We start from the raw sequence: 25,184 nt of genomic DNA, 5'->3' as shown, positions 1-25,184 counted from the left end.
CAAACTTTCTTAAAACATTATGAGTTTTTTTTTTTTTTTGCGATTTTTTTCTTTTGGCTCATCAGCTATCATTAGTGTTAGTGTATTTTAGGCATGGCCCAAGACAATTATTCTTCTTCCAATGTGGCCCAGGGAAGCCAAAAGATTGGGCACCCTTTTTTTAGACAATGCAAGGTGTACCATGTGTAAGAGCCATTTGAAATGCCTGAGTTCTACATTGAGCACTCTGTGGACCTGCACTCTGGAGGACCACAGGAGAAGACACAGCCCTTGTCCTCAGGGAGCTCCTTTTCCAGAAGACACAATGAATGCACAGAAGTCCCTAGAGAACCTCCTCCATGAGGACAGGGTCTGATGTGATTTGCAGAGGCAAATTGGAAATGTGGAGCCCCTAGTTCGAAAATGATTAAGAATTTCAACATGATGACTGCAGAGCATGAAGCCAAGTGAGGGGCCCTCCTGAGAGTTCAGAGCTTTGTGTGACTCAGCCTCACATGTCCATGGCAGTGGGCATGGCTGCACCGGGCCTGGCTGCAGCAGGTCAGAGAACCAAGAGCCCAAGCAACTCCCCAGAGCCCTTGCTGGGCCCTCAGAGGCACCCGACATGTTTGTGGATTATGTCAGGTAATTCACAAAAAGCTCTTTAAGATCTCTCATTTCATGGGGTCTCTACCAAACCCCGTGATCAACTTTGAAATGATTCTTCCCAGTTTCCAGAAGTGTATCTCAAGTCCTAGAGAGATTAAACTGTCTTCCTAGGGTCACAAAGGAAGCTATAATTGGAAGTGGAAACAGAAGTCTTTGGACCTGGGCCAAAGGGTCCTGCCTGCCCCTGTTCCCTCCTGCACCCTAGGACGCCAGCCCTCCAGGACTGCAGTGCCATCACCCAGTTGGGCCTGAGATCTTTCTTTGGAGGGAGTTTCCCAGGGCAATGATCACTCTTAATGTCACTGCTCCTCTCCAGCCCCAACCTTGCTCAGTGGGTCCCAGCTCCTGGCCTGCGGCATCTAGGCCCTCTAAACACTCCTGCCAACCTGGAGCTTTTTTTTCTTACCTTTGTGGGTGTTTTCTAATCTGTCCCCACCCAACTGAGTGTGACATTTTACAGTCATATTCCTACCTCCTGGCAGGGCCATCCAGGGCTGCTAATGAGGCCTTCCTTGGTTTATGGTAATGGTGCCCTCCTGTCCCCTCTCCCTCATGAAGTGTACCACACCTGCCACCCCCAGACTCCCAGGCCCCTCCTCCTGACCCCGAACTCAGGCTGCCCTCCCTGACAGGCCCCCAGCCTTGTGGCATATTTACAGAAATGCCACTCAGCAGAACAACCCAAATCAAATGAACGGTAACGGGAAAGCTGCTAGCTTCTAAATTAGCGGTGCATAATTAGTTTCATGCATAAACCTCTGGAAAGCACGGGGCTCGGGCTGGTGAGAGAGACAATTAGTTTTTGCGAGGATGAAGAAGAAGAGCAGAAAAGGAGTGAAGGAAGGCAGGAAGGTTGGCTGGAGAGGGGTCTGGGCTGAGTGAGATGTAGATTGCATCTGTACAGCCAAGCTCCACACACTGCCTTTCTGTCTGGGAGGCCTTTCTGATGCCTCCAACTCAGGGCTCCTAAAGACTCCCATCGATGCCCAGCCTCTCCCCTCCCACTGTTCTGGCTGCAGAATGACTCACGCAGCCCTTTCTAGGCCCCTGTCTGGGGCTGCATGGTGGGACACTTGGGCCATATGTGAGCCCTCAGGGGAGACATCAGAGCTTTGTCCATATCTGTCCCATGACTCAGGGCTCTGCCTGGGATGGGCTTGGGTGCCCTGGCTGGCCTGCTGTTTTGGGTGTGGAGGTGTGTTTCTCAGACAGGCCGGCTGAGAATCACAGCCTTTGAATCTCAGAGCCCCTGGCACTGTGTGGGTCACAGAGCAGCCCTGCCAGGGGAGGCATCTCACAGATGGGGAGTGGAGAAGCCCGAATTTTAGCCTGCCCTGGCTGGTTCACAGGGAGCAAGGGCCACAGTGCTATCTTCAGACTTCTAAACTCAGCCAGTTTGGCCCACCCACACTGGCAATGCTGCCTGAAGGGGGACAGAGGAAGAAAGTCCACGCTGATGTTCTCAGATATTCTCCCAGGATAACTACTTCCTTGTGTGCAATCTCAGCAAATGGACAGGTCCGTGAGGAGTCTCCTTGGGTCTCCCGACTCCTCAAGATACTGCCATGTGCTGGATCACCATTATCCTGCTTCTGGGAAAGTCTCTTAACCTCCACAGGCCTTACTTAGTTTCTTCACCTATCAATTAAAGAGGGCAATTCCTGTCAATCTTCCTCCAGGCTCTGGGATGGCCAGTGTCTCTCAGGTTGGGGAGATGCCTGAGGAAAGCTCTTTGCATGGAGGCCTGCAATCTTTATTGCTTATTATATATTATTTATTTAGTCTTAATTTACAATTGCTTGATTTCCAGAGGATCTTAGTGCCATGGGGACAGAAATGTGCTGCCCAGTCCTCAATAAAGAATGCTTTTCCTGCCATAAATAAACAGAATATCCAATCAACCACCCATCAAATTGCCTGGCCCTGGCACAAACAGAATGCCACTAATGAGACACAACATGCATTAGCTTAATGCTCTACCAGGGGAAGAAAGCCGGCCCTGAGTGCCAGCCGGGTTATGGTGGAAGATGGGAATGGGCAGCCTCCATGTGGACACTGCGGGAGGGCTCTGTGTACCAGCACCTCAAGGGCCACTGGCAACCCTCAGAGAGCTGAGGTTTGTCTCAGTGGGGTCACTGCTGTAGGTCCGCTTTGCTTGAAGACAGTGGGGGTTGACTGTGGGCCCACTGTGTGCTCAGAGCTGGGATGGCTCTGTGGGTACCATCAGAGGAGTCTGTGTAGGTTCAGGGAGATAAAATTCGTGATATAAAACAGAGTGCAATGTGGATTGGAGCACTAAGCAAAAATAATGTGGTTATGCAGTAAGTGTCATGGAAGGGAATTGGTATGCATGGGGTAGTCAGGAAAGGCTGCATGGAAGAGGAAGACATGAACTCCTCCTTCAAGGACAAGCAAGAATTGGGGCAGGGGATGTGTTCAGATGAGAGCCACAACATGGGCACAGGAAGGAAAAGAGAGCTCAGTATGCTGGCAGCAGAATCATGGGAGCCCAGGAGCTGGGGTTAGGAATCTGGGCTTTGTTTGATAGCACCAGGGAGCCATGGAGGGTCCTGGAGTGCTGGCAGAGTCAAAGGCCACTGTGGACCACATTTAACCTGGTTCCTTCTTCAGCTCGCCTCTGCCATCCCCCTTTCTAGGCCAGCTGGGATGAGGCTCCACAAGGGGCCGGCTAAGTCGCGCCTGCTCTTGATCACTGTCAGCTGCCTAAAGCCAAGCGCGAGACAGCCACCCTCCCCAGTGGAGCTGAGCTCCCTGAAGATAAGATGAATGTCTGCAGGCCACAGAGCTGAGATGTTCTGAAGGAAGTGGAAGAGGAGGAAGAAGGAATAAACACCCATCACATTAATAAGAGTTTGGGAGAAGTGAGGGGCTGAGGCCAGGAGTCTCCAGATGGTGTTTAGTGAAATGACAGTTTGATGCCTAAGAGGAAAAATGGAACTGTCGTATGCTGGGAGCTTCGATCTTCATGGGGTGGGGGTGGGGATGTGGGCACATGAAGCCTGGTGTGAGATCTGTACTTATACAAGCCTGACCAGAGCCCATTCTAGGTCCCAGCAGAAAGGGCAGACAACTTCCAGGATGTCTGCTTAGGGACTCCCACAAAGTGGGTCTGGTCCCAAGGGTTCATGTACCCATGCAGCCACCCACTGCATTTCAATAGCTTCACAGCTACTGAGAACTTAGGAGGCCAGCCTTGTGCCAGTGCTGGGTCCACATGAATAAGTAGGACCCAGTCCCTGCCCTCAAAGAGAGCACAGTCTAGGGTGGAGCAGTCGTGTTAAACTCTGGTAAACTGAGGTAGGCATAGGAAATTCTAGGCATGCAGGAGAGGGCATCTTATCCAGATTGGGGAAGGCTCCCTGGAGAAGGTGGCATGTGAGCTGAGTTTGGAATGCCGGCCAAGGACTGACCTGGTGGAAGGAGCTTGGGGTGGACATAGGAGGATGCCAGGCAAAGAAAACTAGTGGAGCCACTCAGCGGGTGTGGAGCCACATGCTCACGGGTCAGGGAGTCAGAAGCCAGTGTTGTCCCGGATCCTGAGGTCAGAATGGGAGGCGGTGGGGATTGGGGAGGAGCTAATGGTCACAAGATGAGTGACTGAGTCAGTGAAGGGTATTCAGGAGTGTGAGTCTCAGACCCCCACCTGATCCCATCCCTTGTCAATATATGGGTCATTATGGGGTGTCAGAAAGCTACTCTGGTTAAAACATTCTCCCTGCCCTGCCTGGTACACTGCCTGACATTCCACATCAGAGTGCCCTCCTTTTAGGTTAAATAGAGTACTTCTACCATCTGTCCTTGTTACAGGACAGGTAACTTGTTAGCAGGTACTTTCTCTGCTCTCACCTGGGGAGAGGAGAGATCCCAGAGGGCAAGAGGCCATTTCTGGGATGCAGGCCATGTCTGGAACTTGGCCCTGACCATCCTGCACATGGGCTGGGGCGACTCCACAGCAGGGAGTTTTGGGCACAGCCAGAAGAAGGGTGGTGGCTTTACTTGTTAGCAGTGGGAGCCATGCACTTGGGAAAGTCGGGCAGAGTCAATGGCCACTGTGGACCAGGCTGAGGATGAGGTCGCACAGAGGCTGGTATTGGGTGGAGCCCACAGGGGAGCAGGCAGAGGAGGGCAGTGGATAGAAAAAGGAGAGAGCAAGGGAAGGAGAGTCAAAGAGGAGTCCCAGGCTTCAGAATCCATTCTGTTTCCATTTCCCCCCAAGTCACACAGCTGCCAGAGTTCAGACAGATGCTGTGATTAGCATTTTAATGCATTTCAGAGGACCTTGTCCAAACTGCTCTGGAAATCAGAAATCAAGAGTTTATCTTCAGCTGTCCCTAACGAGCTACATTCTCTTTCAATTCCAAAGGAGTCTGAGAAAGTGTGTGCACCTGTGTGTTCCTGTGCCCACATGTGGACATGTGTAGGATGTCACGTGCCTCTCCCATGTGTGTTATATGTTCACATCACCTGTTATGTACACATACTTTTGTGTGCACCTATATGGCATGCACTCTGGTGTGTGTATGTGTGTGCATGTGTGTGTGTTTGAGTGATGAGTGTGCAGCTGCATCTGTATGTGCACAAGTACATCTTGCACGTGTGTGCATATTCTACATGGGCCTTTGCAAGTACAGGATCGTTCACGTGGAAGAGGGAGAGCTCCATGCTAGTTGAAAACAGGTCAGTACTGAGTGACTCGGGCTGTCAGGGCGCCTGGGCCTTAGAAAATGGGAAATGTATTTCAAATGTGTCTTTGGTTGCTTGGCTTGATCCTGAAGCTGTGTTCCAAACAATGCAGCTGAGTGATATTTCAAGCAAAGTGCATTTCTGGAGTAATAATTCCACTCCCATTGAACAGTGCTGGCCTCAGAGGCCTAGCCTCTGTGAGGGTTTCTGGAGACCCAGAAGAGTGTTGGGGCAGCTACTAGTGGGTCAGGGCCGTGGTAGGGCAGGGGTTGGGAAGCCAGGAGGCTCTCAGGACATCTGTGTGGGGTGAGTTCCCTCTACCTGCCTCCCAAGATTCTCCTCCTGCCACCCCAATCTGGCCACACCTATATCTGCCAAGGCTGTTTTCTGGAAGATGGATGGCATCGGCCATTCAACTAGCTTCAGGAGGAAGGATTTCCTTCTCCTGTTGTATTAGTCCATTCTCACACTGCTATAAAGACATACCCGAGACTGGGTAATTTATCAAGAAAAGAGGCTTAATTGACTTACAGTTCTGCTTGGCTGGGGAGGCCTCAGGAAACTTACAATCATGGTGGCAGGCAAGCAGAGGCAAAGGTACATCTTACATGGCAGCAGGCGAGAGACAGCAAATGAGCAAAGGAGGAAGAGCCCCTTATAAAACCATCAGATCTCGTGAGAACTCACTCACTATCACGAGAACAGCATGGGGGAAACCACATCCATGATACAATCATCTCCTACTAGGTCCCACTCTTGACACGTGGGGATTATGGGTATTATAATTTGAGGTGAGATTTGGGTGGGGACACAGAGCCAAACCATATCACCTGTCCTGGCCATCTTCTCTGGACATACTTCCCTAAAAGTGTAGCACTCAGTTCCAGACTCAGATTTCCTGGGGCCATCTTCCCAGCCTAGGGAAAGTGGGATCATCACTTTCCTTCTTTAGAGGGAGGTACCTGTTAACTGCAAGACTGTGTCAACTTTTAGGGAGCAGGGCAACACCATTGGCTCCTTTGGAGTCTGGGGCCAACTAAAATCTAATCTTCAACCCTTGCCTGACCTGCTTACCCCTTCGTGTCATGACGGCAGGGGCATCTACTTGTAGCTGCATGGGGCTCCTCAGAGTCATTTTCTGCTCCCTCTGTATGACACAGACAGTGATGTGGAGTTGGGGGATGCATCTGTTGGGAGGGGGCTGGGGAAGCAGCAGACAGTTCCTCGTGAATTTGTTTAATGTAAATACATCCTCTATTTATCTTTGGCTGTTAATAAATTCATGCATTATTAGAAAATCCCTCATACCAGCAGACCCGCTGAGTTAGATCAGCTCGTTTTAAGGGATTTCCTGTTGGCAGGATTCAAAGCCCACACCTGCAGCCGGCCCAGGCACAAGGATTTAACTAAATGCCGCAGATAATTAGATCAGTTAACCTTGCAAATTAAAACAAGCACATCGCATTAGCTCAGTTTATCCTAAAAGAAAATATTAAGTTCCCCCAGATAAATCGTTTAATAAGAATAGAAGAAGATGGCACATACTGTCTTCCCAGAACCTCTGGGCAGGAGTGAGGAAGGGCTCAAACGTGGGCAGATAGCTGGTTTGCTTCCATTAATTTATCTATCAGTGATGGATCAGGTTCTTGCCCACTGACTTAACAGGAGTTAGAAGAGTTTGAGGCACATCCAGGCATGGTGCAGGCTGGAGCACACAAATCAATAGCAAAGCTCCATGGGGTCAGAGAGTATTAAGGGGCATCAGTGGGAGGTAGCCCACCCCACCACTTCATAACGCAGGACAGCCCCCAGTGAATCCCTGGGGGACGGCTAGAGAATAAGGGTTCAAGCCCATTAGGAAAGGCTTTCTGCAAGAACTATGACCCTCTGTGCCTTGGCCACTACAAGTTCATTGCATCTGTTAGATGCTGAATACTTAAGGAGTTGGCTGAAGTCTTTGTAGATTTCAACACTACCGAGTCAGAATAGAGGGTAATTTGGACTTTAGGTGTAAAGTTGGCCTTTGAAAAATCTATCAAAAATTTTGATCAGCAAATAAGTAGTGTAGACAAAGTTCTATGTGCAGGAATATGTTGTCAACCTAAGACCAGTGTTTGCAAGTGGCTTACGAATCCTCTGTGTCACTTCATCACTGTGCTAGTTACACAGGCTTTGCATCTGTTCATTAAAGCAGTGTTGGACATTAACTTGGAAGCACTGTTGGGTTGTATACTCAAAAGTAATAAAACTTCACTGAGCACACCCCATAATATGGATGCTAATGGAAATGGGTGTCCTCCCCAGCTCTTCTGAATTAGGGTGGGTTTACTTGTCATCAATCATGGAGCCTTTTCAAGATAAAGGCCATGTTGCAAATGAGAACAGACCCAAATGTGGCATCCCAGCAGCGCTGTGTCCAACTGTCTAGGCGAGTGATGCTTATGTCCCTTCCCTCTCCACTTTTCTGAGGTTCTCTGATCCTCAGGAGGGAAACATAATGGCAGAGTGGGGCCCTCCTCATGGATCAAACTCTTTTAGCCCAAGAGGAGGAATCAGTATTTTCTGACAATGCTGGACAAAGAATAGAGGAGCACACAGGGTTTCTGAAGCTGGAGGAGCAGCGAAATCACCCAGGGAGCATTTGCAACACATGGATCCCAGGCAGATCCTGACTCTTCATGACTCTGTGTGTGTGTGTGTGTGTGTGTGTGTGTGTGTGTGTGTGTGTGTGAGAGAGAGAGAGAGAGAGAGAGGTGGAGCCTCTTTCTTTACATTTATTATAAATCTGAACATCAAAGAAATCCCTACGTGCGGTAGTGAGATGAGGTGATTTGGAAACCTCTCCAGCACTGCGTAGCCTGCCCTGAATGGAGACTTTCTCCTTTAGGTGCAACAAGTGTTCAAGTGGTCAGGGCAATGCCCACTTCCCTCACCAGCCTCAGGGCAGAGAGGGAGCCAAGTTTCCCTTCAGCCCTCCACCAGCAGGACTTGCCCCGAACCAAGTGAGTAGCTCCTGCCAGCCTGTAGCCATTGAGGCTGCTCCTGGAAAGGGATACTGAGGCAGGCTCTCCACTGGCCTCAGCTCCTGTTCCTGATGTCACTTCCCCATCTCAGTCCTCTCATCAGGACTGGCACAGGCCTTCCTCGTCCAGACCATGCCATGTACTATGTGGAGGTGGACACTCTCCTACTCAGGAAGCTTCATGAGCTCCCAAGGACCCAAAGGAAAGGGAACAAGCTCCTCAGTGGGATGTGTAAGGCCTTCCCAACTCGTGCTAAGTCCCGCCCCCAAGCCCTTCCTGAACTCCAGCCAGCGCCCCCTGCCCTCTCCCTCCTCGCCTTTGCCCCTGCTGTCACCTCACTGGAGTGACATCTGGAGCCCCCTCCATCCACCTAGATCCTGCCGATCCTGCCCAGGCAGTGTGACACTCAGTGAGCAGTCCTGCCTGGAAGCGCTCCCAAACCACTCCCAGCTCTAAATTGCAGTCTGGAGTCTCGATCCATTGTCCTCTAATTGCTTGGCGTGTACATCTTCTCTCCTCCGCAGGAGGGAAGCCCCAGGGGCAGCAGGGTTCTTGCCCTCTACTCACTTCCACCTGCCAAGCAGCACCTAGCGTGGGGCTATGCTCCTGGTGGGTGCTCAGGAAACACTTACCGAATTGAATTACAAACCTTCTCCCAGGCTCTGAGCCATTCCAGCTGCTGGATGCCAGCTGTCAGGGCTGCTGGGAGAGGCTGAATGCATATTCATTTCAGACCCTCTGTCTCTCAGTCTTGAAGGGCCTCCTGGACCATCTTAATCCATGAGGGTGTCCAGGGCATGACTCTGCTCCTGCTCTCCCTGGTTAGGGTTTTCAATCTTCTGGGCTGTGCTCACTCAGATTCCAGGGGTGCTGCCATGTTTTGGGGCAAAGAATGGTGAACAGGGAGTGGAGAGGGAGGTATGATGTAGGTCTCATGTGGGGGATTGTGGAAACCATGAGGACAAACTTAACAAACACCTCTTGTGGGGGCATGAAGGTGGTGATCTTGAGCCCTCCTCTTCCGGCACAGCCAGGCCTTGGCAAGGCCAGCTCCAGCATCCTTATGGACCTGCCTGCCACTCTCACAGTGATTTCCATTCAGCGTGGTAGGGTTTGTTGGCCCCTCCCTGCAGCCAGCCCTGCACTAGGCTATAAAGCTGGGAGGTTTGCTGCTATGCATCCTGTGTTGGCTGCCTTCCAGACCTGGGCAGCCAGGGGCCGGGGATGGATCAGAAGAGGCCAGGTAGGAAGATCCACTCCTTTCTTGGAGACAGAATCACTGCAGCAAGAGTGCCAGCTGTAGAGAGACTGTCACTGTGCACATTTCCTGTGTGCAAGAGCAGCAGGGTGTTTGGAGCTTTGCATGCTTCATGCTATCCATAAACTGCTCCTGGATAAAAGAACTATTGGCACCCCAGGGCTGAGATGAGAAAACTGAGGCACAGAGAAGTTAGGTGATTAGCCCAAGGTCACACAGCTCAGAGTGGTGGAGCTGGGAATGGAGGCTAGGTTGTTAAATTTAAGGCCTGAGCCTGCCCACTGGCATGGAGGGTTTGGCCTCTAAGGCCTGAAGATCTTCAGAGAAGGGAGAAATTGGGAGGCCTGAAGCAGAAATGAGGATTACTCCAGGCTAGAGGCTAGGGAATTTGGGACCTAGCCAAACTGGCTGGGGCTGAGGACTGGGACTGGTTCTATGTGGGCATTTATGATGGTTAAGCTAGTAAAACTTAGATAAAATAATGAGATCTTAACTCGCCCCCCAGAACTGATTTGGTCCAATGTTGGAATTACCTGCATCAACCCCCAAACCCCACGACTCAGACTGCTTGAACATGTCTGTGACCAGAGGCTCACTACCTTGTGGGACAGCCCAGGTCACTGGCAGAGGCTATGAGGGAGGGCCTCAGGAGTAGAGGGCAGCACAGGACAGCCTGTGCTGTCCCTGGTCCCCTCCTTCCTGGCTCTCAGCCATGCTGAAGCTTACCAGGAAGGTCAATCCAAGGCAGGCTTTGCACAGAGCACCCCTACCTCACCCCACACCCCTTTACAAAAGAGGTCCTGCTTCAGTCTCTGAAAATAAAGTTGGTGCCATTGCTTCTGGCCCTGAAAGCTGGCCGACCCACTTTCAGAGGGTGTGAGACCACTGGTGCAACTGTCAAAAAAGTGGGAGTGAGGAATTGCCTGTGGAATGCCTGTGATGTGGCACAGCTGTCTGCCGGCATGGCGGCCTTTGATTCTTCAATATTTAAGCCACACACAAAGGCACAGAAGGGCACAAACTTGAGAAAGACACAGAGGACACAAACATGCTACCTAAGGGTAGCTGAAATTTTATTCCCTTCTCCCTTATGAATCTCACAGAATTGGAAACCATGTCAGTAGCTGGAATAAACATGCAGAGTTAGCAGCGCTGCATGAAGAAGCTCCTCTGGTCCACACCCTAAGACTGCTTTCTTGACTCAGCATCCTCATGGAAGCATCAGGGTGTGATCTAAGCTGAAGGCAAATGCGGCACGTGTGTGGGGCGTGGCTGCTGCTCCAGCCAGCTTGCTCTTCTGTAACCCCTGACCATCTCTACCAGGCTGTGTGAGGGCAGACTCTTCCAGGTCCCACCAATATTATCCGGCCTTCTCCTTCACTGAAGAAGCACAGATTTGTTCATGGAAGACATGTGCATAGTCTTTGGCAAGATATCCTCTTTCCCAGACTTCCTTGCAGCTAGGGTGGCCCTGTGACATAACTCTGTCCAATGAGACATATTTAGATGTCTCCTGGAGAGCGGACCTCTCGGAAACCTTTTGCATTCCTGATAGAAGGGACAGAGGCAGCTGGACCTGCTCTGCTTGATGACAGATGCAATGCCCTCTGACAGCGGTGAGGAGAAGGACTCTGTTACGTTGTTGCTGTTGCATGGTTATGTTGCTGAAGCAACACGAGGCCCCAGACTCTGTGACGTGCAAAAAACCCAAAGCGTTATTTGTTGACGCCACTGAAGCCAAATGAATTTCTAAGTGGAAGGGTGGCCACTTAGAAATTACAATTCAGAGAGGTTAAGTGGCTTCCCAAGGGGACACAGTAAGGCTCCAGGCAGAGCTGGGGATGGAATCAGACTCTGCCTTCCATTCAGAACAGGACTTCTGCAATGCAGTGGTAGGCCAGGTGTGTGGTGACACCTCGAGGGCCACTGCCCTGCCCCGCAGGGCCCCCCGGGTGTCTAGCAATCATGCCAGAGTCTCCTGCCAGAAGAGCCTGGTGTGTGGCCTTGGGGTGACGGGGACGGTTCCTGCCCTCATGCAGCTCTGGCTTTCTACAGGGTTAGTGCCCTAGGATGAGGAGGAAGGAGCATGGGCTCTGGAGCCGGATCTCTCCATAGTTTTCTGGTCTGAGCAAGCCCCTTTGCCTCAGTTTCCTCTTCCATACAATAGCACTAATAAGGCCTGGTTAAGACCTAGGTGATGCTGTCTTAAATAAATGAGATAATATTTGTGAAGTGTCTGGCTCTAGCGAGTACACAGTGATTGGTAGCTGTCATCAGGGTTAGAGAGACAAGATTCTTTGATCTGCTCTCTTATTTGGGACGATGCTGCAAGGCTCAATCTGCAGTAGATGTAGGTGGTGTCCTGCCCATGACCCCTTCTCTTCCCACCTCAGTGACAGTGGGATGACTTCCAACTGCCAGCACCGGCACTTCCAGCTCGAGGGCTTCCTTTGACTGTGGAGCCCACTTTGCCCACCCATGCAGCAAGCCAGAAAAGCTAGAGAGCAGAAGACGCCTGGGCAAAACCTTGGCCACAGCCTGGTGGAAATTGGTGCATGAATACCCCAGTTCTCTGGCCCCTTGGGTGGGATGACTCCAAGGAGTATGATTGACATTGGCTCTAGAGTCCCAGTGGGGTTCAGCAACACCCGCAGTGGAAGCTGTTCTGCCTGATAAGACACCCCTTATTGATTTCCTCTCTTCCTTGTCTCCACTATTGACCCAAGTTCCTGGGGTCAACCCCACAAAGAAGCTATTTGCACTCAAATGCTTGTCTAGAGTCTGCTTCTGGGGGCGCTCCAACTAAGACAATATCCTTTAAAGCCTAACTTTAGGCCAGTGGTGGTTGAACTTCTTGTGCCCACGAATCTCCTAGGGATCTTGTTAAAGGGTGGGGGGTGCTGTCTGAGTGAAGTGGCTCAGACGATCTAGAGTAAGCTCAAGACTCTGCCTTTCTAACAGACCCCAGTGATGCTGATCTGATGTCCACACTTTAGCCAGGGTTTAGACTTCCGGTGCTGTTGACCTGCAGAGGCTCAGGCAAGGGCGAGATCAGTGTTGGTTAGAGCAACCTAGAGGAGCAACACAGAGGAAGGGAGCTTGGGGCTAGGTCCTGATGCCCTGGGAGGATTCTGGTGGGTAGGCTGGGAGGAGGCAGGTCCTTTCTAGGGAGCGGGGAAGCTGGAGACTTGCTGGGGCCTGAAGCCATGCCCAGCACGTGCAGGATTTCAGAGCAACGGATCTGCATGGAGTAGATGGAGCCCACAGCCTGTAAGGGGCTAGAGGCTCTCAAGCACAGCAGTGTGAGAAAAGCCTCCTCCATCTCCAGACACATTTGCCCTGTTCTCATCCCCAATTCCAGGAGGAAAATTCATACTGGCCTGGCTCCCCAAGCCTTCCTCTTCTTACTCATTTCCCGAGTTCCTTTCCCTTTACATACACAACCAACTTCTGTCCTCCCCACTCCATGGAGTCTTTTTGGGTCATCCCAGCTCTTTTCTGAAATATAATGGGACATATAGTCCAAACTGCATACTTGAGCCATTCTGTATTTTTATTACCCTCTTAATTATTTCATCTGTGAATTAGGAGTCACAAGGCTTTATTGTGGCAAAGGACTCCGAAGGTCATCCCCACTCACATCATTGTTTTGTCATTAATAATACAAGTTGGATGATTTCTAGCAATCCACAGCATATAAAGGGCTCACACATGTGATTTTCATGATAGAAATTAGGGAACTCAGACCTGGAAATGTTGGGTGGATGCCCCAAGTCGGTTGGTGTCCTCTGCACAGGCTGACAGTGTTCTGAAGGGTGGAGCAGAGTGTTCGGCATCATTGTGCCTCTTCTGTGATGGGCACAGGGTTGGGCACACCAGGCTCACCATTAAACACACTGTGCTCCTTCAGCCACCGGAAGGGGATGCCACCCACATGGCGCCCCCTGGTGGGCTCGTGGGAACATACCACAAATGCCTTTGATTTAAAAAAAGGGTGCTTGAACCATAGTAAACTTCGGGGCCCTAGAGAGACCTTATCTCCTCTGCATTCCAGCCCTTTCGTCTTTACAACAGCTGTGTTCATGAGGAATTAAAGAATAAAGAACAATACCGTTTTTTTCTATTATCACCTAGGCTTGCCCATTTTTGATGGCACGTGGCAGCCCGCAGTTCCGGATCCCTGCAGGTCAACAACAAAGACATGTGTCCTTCTGGTCGCCCACACACATGCGCCCAGCAGAAACCCTCCAATCCTAAAACACATCCATCCCGGAGCAGGAGCTCACACAGACATTCTGTTTCTCAGCCTTATTTTCTGGTGAAAGGTCAACAAACCCTTTGCAGCTTCACACGGATTCATGCAGGCACAGCCCTCGTGGCAGCCTCACATTCCCGCTCCGGTGGACACACACCTCGCTCCACACACGCCCACACTCACACCTGCGCTGGCGGCGAATGCCTGGGCCAAAGCACCTTCCACACAGCACTTCCTTTCTACATCCATGACCAGACAGCGAGTCTTTCTCCTCTTTAAATTTACCCCCGCAGGGTGAGCTAGGCTGAAGACTTTCTGGAGGGGCATAGAGGTGATATGGCTGGAATAGGAGCTGCCAGAATGATCTGTTGGTGCCTCTAGAAATGCCAAGGCCAGCAAGGTCGCTCAGCAGAGGGGGAGCTGCTTCCCTCCCGCCCATCCTTGCTCTGGGCCAGTTCCAGGCACAGGCGCAGAAAAAGAAAAGCAGGTACAGGCTGGGAATCCAAGATGGGAACTCTGGAGTTAACGGCGCAGCCTGGGCCCCAAGGGCAGTGCTGGGTGCTTGGATGGGGATGGATTGGAAAGCTCCCAGAGCGGAGCAGAGAGTTTGTTCAGAGGAAGTGATGTTGGATTTGGGCCTCCAAGGATGAATGGAAACTCGCCAGGCAGAGGGAATGACATGGAAAAAGAGGAGATTGCAGGAAGGCAATGTGCGTCTGGAGGGTTTGTGGCCAGGATGGTGTCTGCCCTGGCTGAATCTTGTGGGTGACAGAAGCCTGGGTGGTTTGCAGGTGGTAGGACCTTTATTTTACAATGACACCCTTGGCCAGCCTCTGAAGAATGCATCAGAGGGGTGAGGGCCTGGAAGCAGAAGGCCACCGTGGTGGTGAGGGCTCCTCCAGGGCATGTTGGCTTATCCTGCCATCTCTCTCATCTGAACTCCTGGGCACTTCCCATCACTACCATTTTTGGGGCCCCTAAAGATATTTTCTGGATCATGAGCTGTCTTCACACTTGCCTCCCAAACCAGATTATAAACTCCTTCTGCAACAGGCCGTGTCTTACTTATTTTTGTCCGATGCCAGACACCCTCCCTCCCACAACCAAACTTCACAGGGGGCAGGCTATCTGTAAACGCTGCTGCCGCTGACTTGGGTGATGGCAACCGTGATCCAAGCCACACTGGGGCAGTGCGAAAATTGCAAAATGCCTGTCTGGTGTCCTTAGAATGAGACCTGAGCAGAGGGCAGGGGTAGGGGTACCATCAGGAATCCAGCCCCAGCCCTGGGGGGCAGGCAGTCTGGCTGCTCTGCGTCAGGGAGAGACATATCTGACCCACGCTTTATTACACATGTCACCAATGGCGTCGGGTAGTGGAGAGCAGGAGACACTGTCGTCCTCGCTCTCCCCCTCTCCTCTCCTCTCCCTGTTGTCTTAAGTAATGTGAGTAATGCTGAACTCATTATTCTTAGAAATATAAAGAATGTCAGAGCTGGAAGGGGCTTGAGTGGTGATCTGGCCCATCATCTCCTTCACAGTCTAGATGGTGTGTCCAGGGAGGGTCCGAGCTCATTGCTCTGCCCAGGCCACATGGCTTGTTGGTGGCAGGCTGGACCTGGCCCAGGTTCCCTCTGTTCATTGTCTCATGTGCCCTCTTGTTTGTTTATTTCCTTCAAGTCATGTATGACTGCAGGGACAGTGGTTCTCTGGTTCTTTCAGATAAACTTGTTAGGGAGCCTTTCCGGGCACAGCCCATGGCAGGCCTGGACTATGTCATGGGGGCCACTGAGAAGATGAGGCCCCTATGAGAGTCAAGAGTCACTTGCTTGAAAAATGGGGAACCCTTAGGACAGTGGTTTGGGCAGGGAAGGAGAAAGTGGGCAGTCCAGCAGGGAAGACTGTGGGCACAGCCCCAGGGAGAAGGAGGACTTTAAGATGTCTCTGTGGGGAGGAGACTGAAAAGATTTTGCATAAACACAGTGGGACATGGGGCTGGGCTAAGGGCTAATGTGGAAGAGAAGAGGTAAGTTTCGAAGGCATCACAGATGTAGCCCCTATGCCCATCTGTCCCTCAGTACCTGGATTTAAAGCACTTTGGACTTCTCTCTTGGAACCTTGGTGTTCCCTTCTGTATAATGAGCCCAGGCTGGTGTCCTGTGGTGAAGGTCCTGTTTGGCTGGAAAGCCTGGCTAGGGCACATGCCTGCCAAGCCTGTTTGCTGTTGGGATGGGGGCTCTTCTGAAGGTATGGGCTGGAGAAATGCCCCACATGAGTGGGTCTCAAGGCCTGGGTTCTGGTTCCAGCTCTGTTATAGCAAAGTCTCCATTCACCTAACCCAGGAGAGAGTTGAGCTGGAGTCGGTGCTGAAACTGCTAAGCCCTTGGGTCAAGTCTGCCCTGCAGACATGAGTGCATGTGAATGGCAGGCGACAAATGATCCTTAATGCCTGGAGGTGGGCTCTGCCCTCTGCTCCTGCCCGTACTCCCCCCGCTACCCTGTGCTTACACCACTGGAGCTTTTGCCTCTTCACAAGTCCTCCCTCTTGTAATACTCTAAGGACCTTCGGGCTTGTTCCCTGAATGAATGAGAACCAGCAAGTAAGGGAGGAACGCTCTGCCCCAGGGCCTCACTGTCCCACCTTCTACCCACCCTAGGCCTGGGATGGGGTTTCTTTACCTTGGCATTGTTGACACTTGGGGCCAGATCATGTTTTGCTGTGGGACTGTCCTGTACATTGTAGGATATTCAGCAGCAGCCCTGGCCTCTACCCACTAGATGCCAGCAGCATCTCCAGACAATGTCAAATGTCCCCTGCAGGGCAAAATTGAGAACCACTGCCCTAAAAGGACAAATACTTCTTTTCGGGGAATATGAGAAAGAAGAAAGATGTATCATCCATTCTCCCAAAGAGAAAGAAAAAAGCATGAATCCAGGTGAGATACAGAGGAAAGGCTGGGCGACCCCCTGAATCAGACACTATTGTAGGCCTTTATCCTCCCTAGTGTGGAAGAGCCACAGGGCAGTGCCTTTCTCAGTGTTATGAGTTGAATTGTGTTCCCTTCACAAGATGCTGAAGTCCTAACCCCAGGACCTATGAAAGTGACCTTCTTTGAAATAAGGTCTTTGCAGATGATCAAGTTAAGACGAGGTCATTAGGGCAGGCCCTAACGCGATATGACTGCTGTCTTAATAAAAAGGAGAAGTCTGGACACAGACAATGTACACTGGGAAGATGATGCAAAGACACAGAGGGAACACCATCTGCAACCGAGGAATGCCTGAAGCTCCCAGAAGCCAGGAGAGAGGCCTGGAACTGATTCTCCCTCACAGCCCTCAGAAAGAACCAACTCTGCCAACACCTTGATTTGGGACTGCCAGCCTCCAGAACTGTGAGACAATACATTTCTGTTGTTTAAGCCACCCAATTTGTGGTGCTTTGTTGCAGCAGTCCCATGCTAATACACTCAGCAAGAGGAAGGACAACAGGACCGGGGAACTGGAAGAGTGTGTGGATCTGGCTGAGATGATCTTTGCAGAGAAACAGAAGGTGGCAGGGGCTGGGAGGGAAGACGCAGGTGCTGATGGGACCTAGACTCACTGTCCAGAGACAAAAACCAACACTGTGCCTACAGGACAAACAAGTGGAAATACATCTCATTTCTAAAATGAAAAGCTTTGATTGCACCAATCACTAGAAGTTGTAAAACTACCCTGAAGAATTAACAGCCTCCATACATGCTAACTACATCCATCATACATTCGTCTTTAGTTTCTGTTATCATATCACTGTCTCTGGGGACCCCTGTCTTGTCATCATTTGCCCTTTATAATTTATTCATCTTGTTCTTGCCTGCGTCCTTTCTACTTATCATTCATCTTTATAGTTGTACATAAAATTAGATGGATCCCTCAATGGCAGGACTGCCAGGGAGGGAGATGGGCCTTGCCAGGGAAGCCCCCATATGGTGATGGGGGCCCCACCAGAGCCTCCTGTGGATGTCAGGGTTGAGGTGGGGTGGGCCAAAGTCGGAAGAGGGAGGGAGGAGAGAGAAAGGAGAGACAAGTCTGAAGGATAAAAGAAGAAAGTGTTGGTGAGAGAGATAGAGGAAAATGTGCAGAGGGAGAGAAGAGAGGAGAAAGTGGGGGCACAAAGAGAAGAAAGAAAAAGAAAAAGAAAGGAGGAGAAAATGGGGGCACAAAGAGAAGAAAGAAAAAGAAAGAAAGGAGGAGAAAATGGGATTAAGAAAGAGAAAAGTGAGAGGAAGGGATAGAAAGGAGAGACAGTCTGAGATAGAGGTGCTAGAAATCCAGTTGAGCTCTCTGAAAAGAATTTTCCCACTTTAACATCTTTCCTGGTAAACTCAAAGAAGGTCACATTGAATTTCCATGGAAGTGACCCATCCTGAGTCGCGGTGACCTGAGTCAGGAGGTGCGATGGCGGGACTCTGCATGTCTGCCAGGCTGACGCGAGGGGAGGGGAAGGGGGAGACAGCAGGGAGGAGTGTGTTAGTTTGCTTTGTATTCAAGGATTGTTGGAATGACGACACAAAAGCCAATCTTTAACTAGTGAGTTGGAACTTCAATGTTTACCAAGGAGATACAGCTCCCACTTCCCCCACCTCCATCCCCGGCCAGCTCTAATTCCCACTGCTTCCTGGCCTCCTACTGGCTGGACCCAGTTTTTCCCCTGCCAGCCCTGGTGAGAAGCCCTTTCTGCCACCAAAGGAGCAAAGTGCTGGCCACAGCTTGTCATAGCACCTGGTTTTCTCTCATCTGAGCATCTCCCTTGAGACCCTGTATTCCCAACCTTGGAAACAGAAGGGCTCTTCCTGGAAGACAATTCCCCACAAAGTCCCAATGGCTGGAGGAGCTGCAACAAAGCTTCAGGGGTAGATTTTAAGGAACAGACTTCTTTCAAGAGGCTTCCTTTGCACACTCAGGCCCCAGGTGGTTCTCAGAGTGGGCCTCTCCTACCCTGTGTGAGTCACCTGGCTTCTGGCCTGTTGTGTGTGCCTCGACTCTGGGCCGTTTCTTGGACCGGTGCTCCCATCTGACTCATTTTACTCCCACCCCACCCATATCCTGAATGAAAACTTGAGTCACTCCTGCACTCCATGGTCATCCTGGTTCTCTCTAAATTCCTAAAGCAACCGGTGGCACTGGCAGAGGCAGGTATCCTGAGCTTTGGTAGCATACTCTGTGCTGGTCCTGGCTTGGCCACCTATCAATTTTGTGACCTTGGGCAAACCTCGGTCTCCTCCTCTGTGAGGGACAATCATGACATCTTCTTCATAGGGTAGTTGTGAAGATAAAATGAGGCAATGTAGGTAAAGTGCTTGGCATCATGCCTGTCATATAGTAAGTGCTTAAAAATATTGTGATTATTGAACAATTGTCCACACTACCCATTTTATAATAACATGTGCTGTCTTGTATTGTTGACTATGTAGATATTTGTGTGTGTGTGTGGTTTCCATTCCCAACTTGGTGGGCAACTCCAAGCGGGGAGGTGGATGTGTTTTTCTTATCTCTGTATTTTACAGAACGTCTGGCACACAGGAAATACTTGTTGATGGATTGGGAAACTACCCCATGTTGACTGTCCCCTGTGAGTAGTGAAACAAATTTTGTGAATAGAGGAGCATGGGCAGGAAAAGAACAGGAAGCCAGGAAAGAGTGAGATCAAGAGTATGAGGGCGAGAGAGGCAGAGAGATTAGAGAAAGGGAGTCACTCTGCCTGGATTCTGGCAGAAGGCAGTGCTCAAAAAGACCCAGAAGAAGCTTCATAGTTTAATAATCTAATTCTACCAAAAACATGCCAAACTCAAAAATAATAATCCATTTGTGCCACTGGTCCAGGGATGACTCCATCAGCCATCAGAGGGCCCTGCTCAGGCTAGTTTCCAGGGATACTGGGAATCACATATCACTGATTTGTAAGAACAGCCACTGTGGTCTGGTTTCTGAGCTTCCACTGATCCCAAGAGAAATGTCAGCTTCCCTTTTCAGGCCCCCTGTGAAGACATGTGCTAGGGGTGCCTCTAGTTCTGTCTCTGTCATTTTGTTATTGTTGCTCATGGTGATGGTGGTGGTGTGTGTGTATGACAGCAATGGGATTATTTTTCTTGCTGGCAACAGGATGCGAGCTCCGTAACTCGCTAGAAACAGCATAGGCTGCCTGTACTATCTTTTCTCCTCTTTCTCTCCTCAGCGAGAAAGTGGAGGGCTGATTTTAATGGATTGATTTTAATGGATTTTGAAGTCTGGAAAAGTGCCTAAATTGCTGAGGTTACCAGTTTTCCAGGTTCTTTTTTTTTCAATTTCATTCTCTTTAGTCAGACATAGAGTGTGCTTGCTGGAGCACCTAGCGTGGTCACCCCAGACAAGAAGAAGTCCCCCTCTGCCTCTCACCGAAACAGGTAGCCATGAACACAGCCTCAGCTGCCAGGAGTGCTTATTATTTGGTTGGGTGAGAGCATTTGGCTTGATCCCGTCCCTGCATTTGCTAGTGGCACACTTTCTCTGATCTCAAAGGAGAGAACCAACCAACAGCAATAACACCAGGTCTGCTTTCTGGAATCAAAACAACTCCACTTTAAAGAATAATTTTACTTGGTCATTTTATGTTTCATTCGTCTGCATGCAGGTTTGTGTGGAGACAATGTGCCCTCGGAACTTCGAGCTGCAATCCGGTCTTTCATTCCTGCCCCTCCCTCCAGTGGGCCGTGCCTGCCCCGAGAATTGTTTGATGAGGTTTTTGAGGCCATGAGTCTCCCTGTGAAGCCTTTGAAGAAGGGACGGGTTCGAGGGGACTCTAGGCTATGTTTCAGCTCTGCTGTTGGCCTCTATCTGTCTTCCCCCCTCCCCGTCCCAACATACATTCACATTTCTTTTTGCCCTTTCCCTCAAACTTACTCAACTTGTCTTTGTGATTTCAGAAAAATGCCACTGGATCTCCCAGTATGAAGGATTAGCACAGATTATGGGGAACAGTGTTAATTATCGGTGGAAGGGGGGCTGGCGCATCGCTCCAATATGCTCCTGATTTCCCTTGGGCCTTTCTGCCTGGTAATAAGCCTTCTTTAATCTGGCAGGCTCCTTGGTGAAATCAGCACCACGGACAGTGATATTGATTGCTTCTGAGAAACCATCACAGCTGCTCAACCAAATTACCTTTGATATGTGACCTTTAATGTAATTACTGCAACATCAAAGTATTTCTATAAATTATTAAAGAACTAATACACTCCATCATTTAGTTATTCTATTATATGTAAAATAAACAACCACAAGTTAATGTTAGATCCTCAACAATCCACACTTGCTACTGAAATACTCCCAGTTCCCAGCCTCTCCCCTTTCAAAATCCTAAACCTCCCCCTCCCACCTTCTCTCTTTCTGTTTCCCCATCTGATTCTGGCTTTTAGCCACCATGAAACTCCCCAGCAATCTCTCTCAAGCTGATGAAGGGCCTCCCATAACAGTGTGGTATTTTCTATTCCATTTGGGTGGCTCTAAAATATCTGTCACAATCTCCCCCAAAACAAAGTACCATAAACACTTTATTAATCAGCACAAACCTTTCTCAGAAGCCTTTGATTATCCTACAATATGGCTTTATGCTTCACACATAACATGGGGCGATGTGGAGCATATTTCTGCCATCTTACAGAGGGCACCCAGAAAGTAATTACTATAATATATGTGCATGTAGCCGCGCAACTGAAAAAACAACTGGGGAATGGCCACCCTGCCAGAGCTGGGCTTCACACAAAATCTGTGCGGTGCTCGATTTCCATATATTTGCATCTGTGGGTATGTTATTAAGATGACTCAGCCCCGTGCTTTGCAATCACAAATACCAAAATACAATACAAAGGCAGTCTTAATGGAAGGAAGGCCCTGTGTAATTCAGCTCTCCCCACCCCTAAACGAGTAAAGAAAGATCTCTGATGCAAAGGAAGGCTGCCCCCGCCCGGGGTTGCATTTTCTCTCCGTCTACCTGGTTAACCTTTCCCGCTGTGGGGTAGAAATGGAAACGTGTGTTTACATACGGTTGGCTTGGTAAGAATGTAAACATGCATGTGTAAGCATGGGTGTGCATACTTATAGAACACACGTGCTTCCCTGCAGTGTCCATTGTATAAGCGTCAACACTCTATTTAGAAAATCTTTAAATTATGCCCACAAACACACATCTTTCCATTTATCTTTAGATACTCAGCAGCCGTATATCTCTCCCCCCTCACCACCGCCCCATCTGAACCCACAGGAGAGACCGCGCAGACCCTTGACCCGAAGAACACTTCTTATTTTATGGTGATGAACTAGCCTCGATAATAGCCATGGCTGATATCACACCCAGTTAGGGGGGCCATAAATAATTCTCTTCTCCCCCGCACAGAAGCTATAAACCAGGGCCGAGGCGCGATAGTTTATCAAAGACGAGGGCTGGCTCCTTAAATAAACCGCGGTGATCTCACTCGCGGCGCCCCCTCCCACGCCGGCCCCCTCCTCCCCCACTAGAGCGGCCCGCGTCGACTCGATGGGCGGACTCGATCGCGCACGCGGCCCGCGGGCCCGGCGGAGGCAGCTCCCGCTCCGGGGACCCGGGACGCGCCGCTCCCCCGCCCCAGGCTGCCCGCGCAGGAACTGCGTCCGGGCTCCACCTTCACGGCCACGGCCAAGTGGGGCCCCCGCCCCGGATCCCGTCGGGCCCGGACGGCCGGGACCCCGGGGATTTGGGGGGCGCGCGGGCTCCCGAGCGCAGGCGGGCAGCGGGCAGCGGGCAGCGGGCGCCCTGCCGCCCTCTCCCAGCGCGCCGCGCCGCCGCCCGGCCTCCCGAAGTCGCCCCCTGTCGGCGCGTCGGCCGCTTGCGCCGCGGCGGGCGCCACTTACCCCGGGCAGAGTCTTCTGCTCGTGCAGCGCGCTCTGGGCCTTCAGCGCTGACTCACGCTCGCAGTAGGTGAGGAAGGCGCAGCCTGGGGAAGAAAGCAAGCGCCAAGAAGGGTCAGTGGGGCACCCCCGGGCCCGCCGACGCGCCCTGCCGCCCGCCCTCCAGGCTCCCGCCCCTCCCTGCCGCTCAGTCCCTGTCCCCACCTCTCTTTCTCTCCCGTGCACTCTTCTCGGAGCTTCTCTGCCTCTCGGTGTTCCCGGCTGTCTGCCTCTCGTACCTCCCTTTGCTTTTCTATTTTGCTCCCTCCGCGGAGTCTCCCCACCCTGCATCTTCCCCCCACCACACCCCCCTCTCCCTACGGTTCTCTCGTTACCCCGTACCCTGGTGCCTCAGACCTTTCTGCCTGTTTCAGCGCCAGCCCCTACGCCTCCTAGAAGGGGCAGCTTCCACCCCTCACCCCCAGCACCTCTAGCCACACTTGACCATGGGCTCTGTTTCTGGCCGGTAGGAGTGCTGGGCGCTGCTCCCTCAGGGATGGTGGCGGGCTCCTCTAAGCCTTCCAAATAAAGGCTCAGTCTGTAAGGAGGACCCCAAGCCAGTCCCTCCTAATAAAATAAATGTACCCTGTGTCCCCTTTCCCAACCCCTGTTGTTTGATTTGCAGTGACAGATGGTCTCCACACCCCTCCAAGTCAGAGGGCTTCTAGGGCATATCCAGGCCACCGACTTACAGCACTAGACCACCCTTGCTCTGCCTTTACTTCCCTGGGTGACCTTAACAAATCACATCCTCTTTCTGGCCTCAGTCTCCCCACCTGCGAACTGAGAAGGCTCAGTCTAGCTCTGCCACTGATTAATTCTAACTGGGCCACACCCCACCCCCTCGCCAGGGAATCTGGATTTGACAGAGGAATATACTCAAGGGGTGACTTTTCAGTGCTGTTCTTTAGGTGTGGTGACAAGGCCAAGATAGTGGGGATGGGGGAGTCTTTCTGGGAGTTCCCATAAGCTGCCCAGCGTGCCTTGTTTCTCTGCCTGTTGATGTGGCTGAAGGTGGCTTGGGAGGCCTGCAAGGCTCAAAACCATGGGGAAAGCCCAAAAGCTCACTATGGCGAAAGCAGGCTTGAATGTTCTGGTGAACAGTCACCTCAGACCTTTTCAAGCCACCCATGGCCCCAGAGAAGGCACCGTGTGGAATGGCTGCCTCTCTTGTTCCTCTCTCTCTCTCACGTGATCTTATCCAAGGCCACATCCCCAACAACCTGTATTCCCTTCTGCCCCCGATTCCTCTGCTCTCACCACCTCCTCACCTGGTATGCCCTTTTTCCCCATGTTCACTTCTCCGAAACCCATTGATCTTTCAAGAATCTGATCAAGTTCTACCTACTCCAGGCAGCCCTCCTTGGCTGGTCTAGTCCATCCCCAGCCAATCTCCACAGCCAGCCATTTGGTCATTGCCATGGCCATTTATTTCCTGAGTGCTCGCTCTGTGCCAGGCTCTGTGCCAGACCTCGTGGCCCAGGCCCTCCTCTCATGAGGCCCACAGGCCGCTGGTGCCAGTCTGGTACCTATGTCAGCCCTTGTCACCAGGCTTGCTTTAGACTCTGGTTGCCGGGCACAGAATGCTCCCGGTGTCCTCTGCAGCTCCTGAGTCCTCCACCATCCAGCCTGCACCCAGTGAAAACCCCTTTCCTCCCCTTCCAATGTAGAAATTCCTCCTGCCTCCCTTCCCTTTCTGGCTTCAGAGAGGAGGTGGAAAGGGAATGTATTTGTGAAAGGAGCGGAGATGAAAGAAGGAAACAGGGAGAAAAGCCTGGGAGACAGAAACTCTCAGCTCCCAGTGCCCCCTCTGCCTTCCCCGCCTCCAACTCCTGCCCCAGGCTTGGAGGAGCTTCAGAGAAGCCTCTCTCCCACTCCTTCTCATCTCTCCCTTCCTCCAGACCCCAGATCACCCCTCCTCCCTCTCCCGTCCTCCTCCCTCCTGGTCACTGGCAGACGGTTATTGATGGAGACACCCGGGGACTGAAATGAATAGCGGTCAGAGGCCCCCGTGACGTCGTCCCTCGTGCTGCCGCCTGCTTCTCCCGGGGGTGTCTTTCCTCCCGTCCCCTTGTTGGCCTTGTCCTCTGCCTGCAACCAGGAGGTGGCCACTGCCTCTGCTGCATGCAGGCAAGCCAGCTTGGGACAAGGTCAGGGGCAGGTTTGGAGGGAGGAGGATGAGGGGAGGGAGGAAGAGGAGGAGGAGTAGGAAGAGGAGGAGGAGTAGGAGGAGGAAATGACCATATTGTTTCCATGGCCCAAGATAACAAGAAAAGGATTCCAGAGGAAAAAGAATCTGTTGCTTTTGTCTAGCTTCCAGGAATTTCTGCCACAGTTTTTGAGAGAGCTCACAACTTTATTG

The 25,184-nt window shown here is 51.3% G+C and overlaps 1 protein-coding gene across 50 annotated transcripts in view; it reads right to left on the bottom strand.

Annotated features, from left to right (window-relative positions):
• CELF4 (CUGBP Elav-like family member 4) overlaps window positions 1–25,184 on the bottom strand; it is a 323,954-nt gene that overhangs the window by 220,629 nt on the left and 78,141 nt on the right. For all 50 annotated transcript variants that reach the window (XR_004029638.1, XR_004029635.1, XR_004029637.1 and 47 more), the window contains exon 2: window positions 22,787–22,869. Coding sequence is in view for 45 of the 50 variants with exons in the window: in XM_030810509.1 (XP_030666369.1) it covers window positions 22,787–22,869 (83 nt within the window). In the remaining 5 variants the exon portion in view is untranslated. The remainder of the gene's footprint in view (window positions 1–22,786; window positions 22,870–25,184) is intronic.

Source organism: Nomascus leucogenys, chromosome 4 (genome assembly GCF_006542625.1).
Source record: "Nomascus leucogenys isolate Asia chromosome 4, Asia_NLE_v1, whole genome shotgun sequence".
Taxonomy (NCBI): domain Eukaryota; kingdom Metazoa; phylum Chordata; class Mammalia; order Primates; family Hylobatidae; genus Nomascus; species Nomascus leucogenys.
Note: the sequence above shows the minus strand (reverse complement) of the source record. Positions and strands in the feature narration are given on the sequence as shown.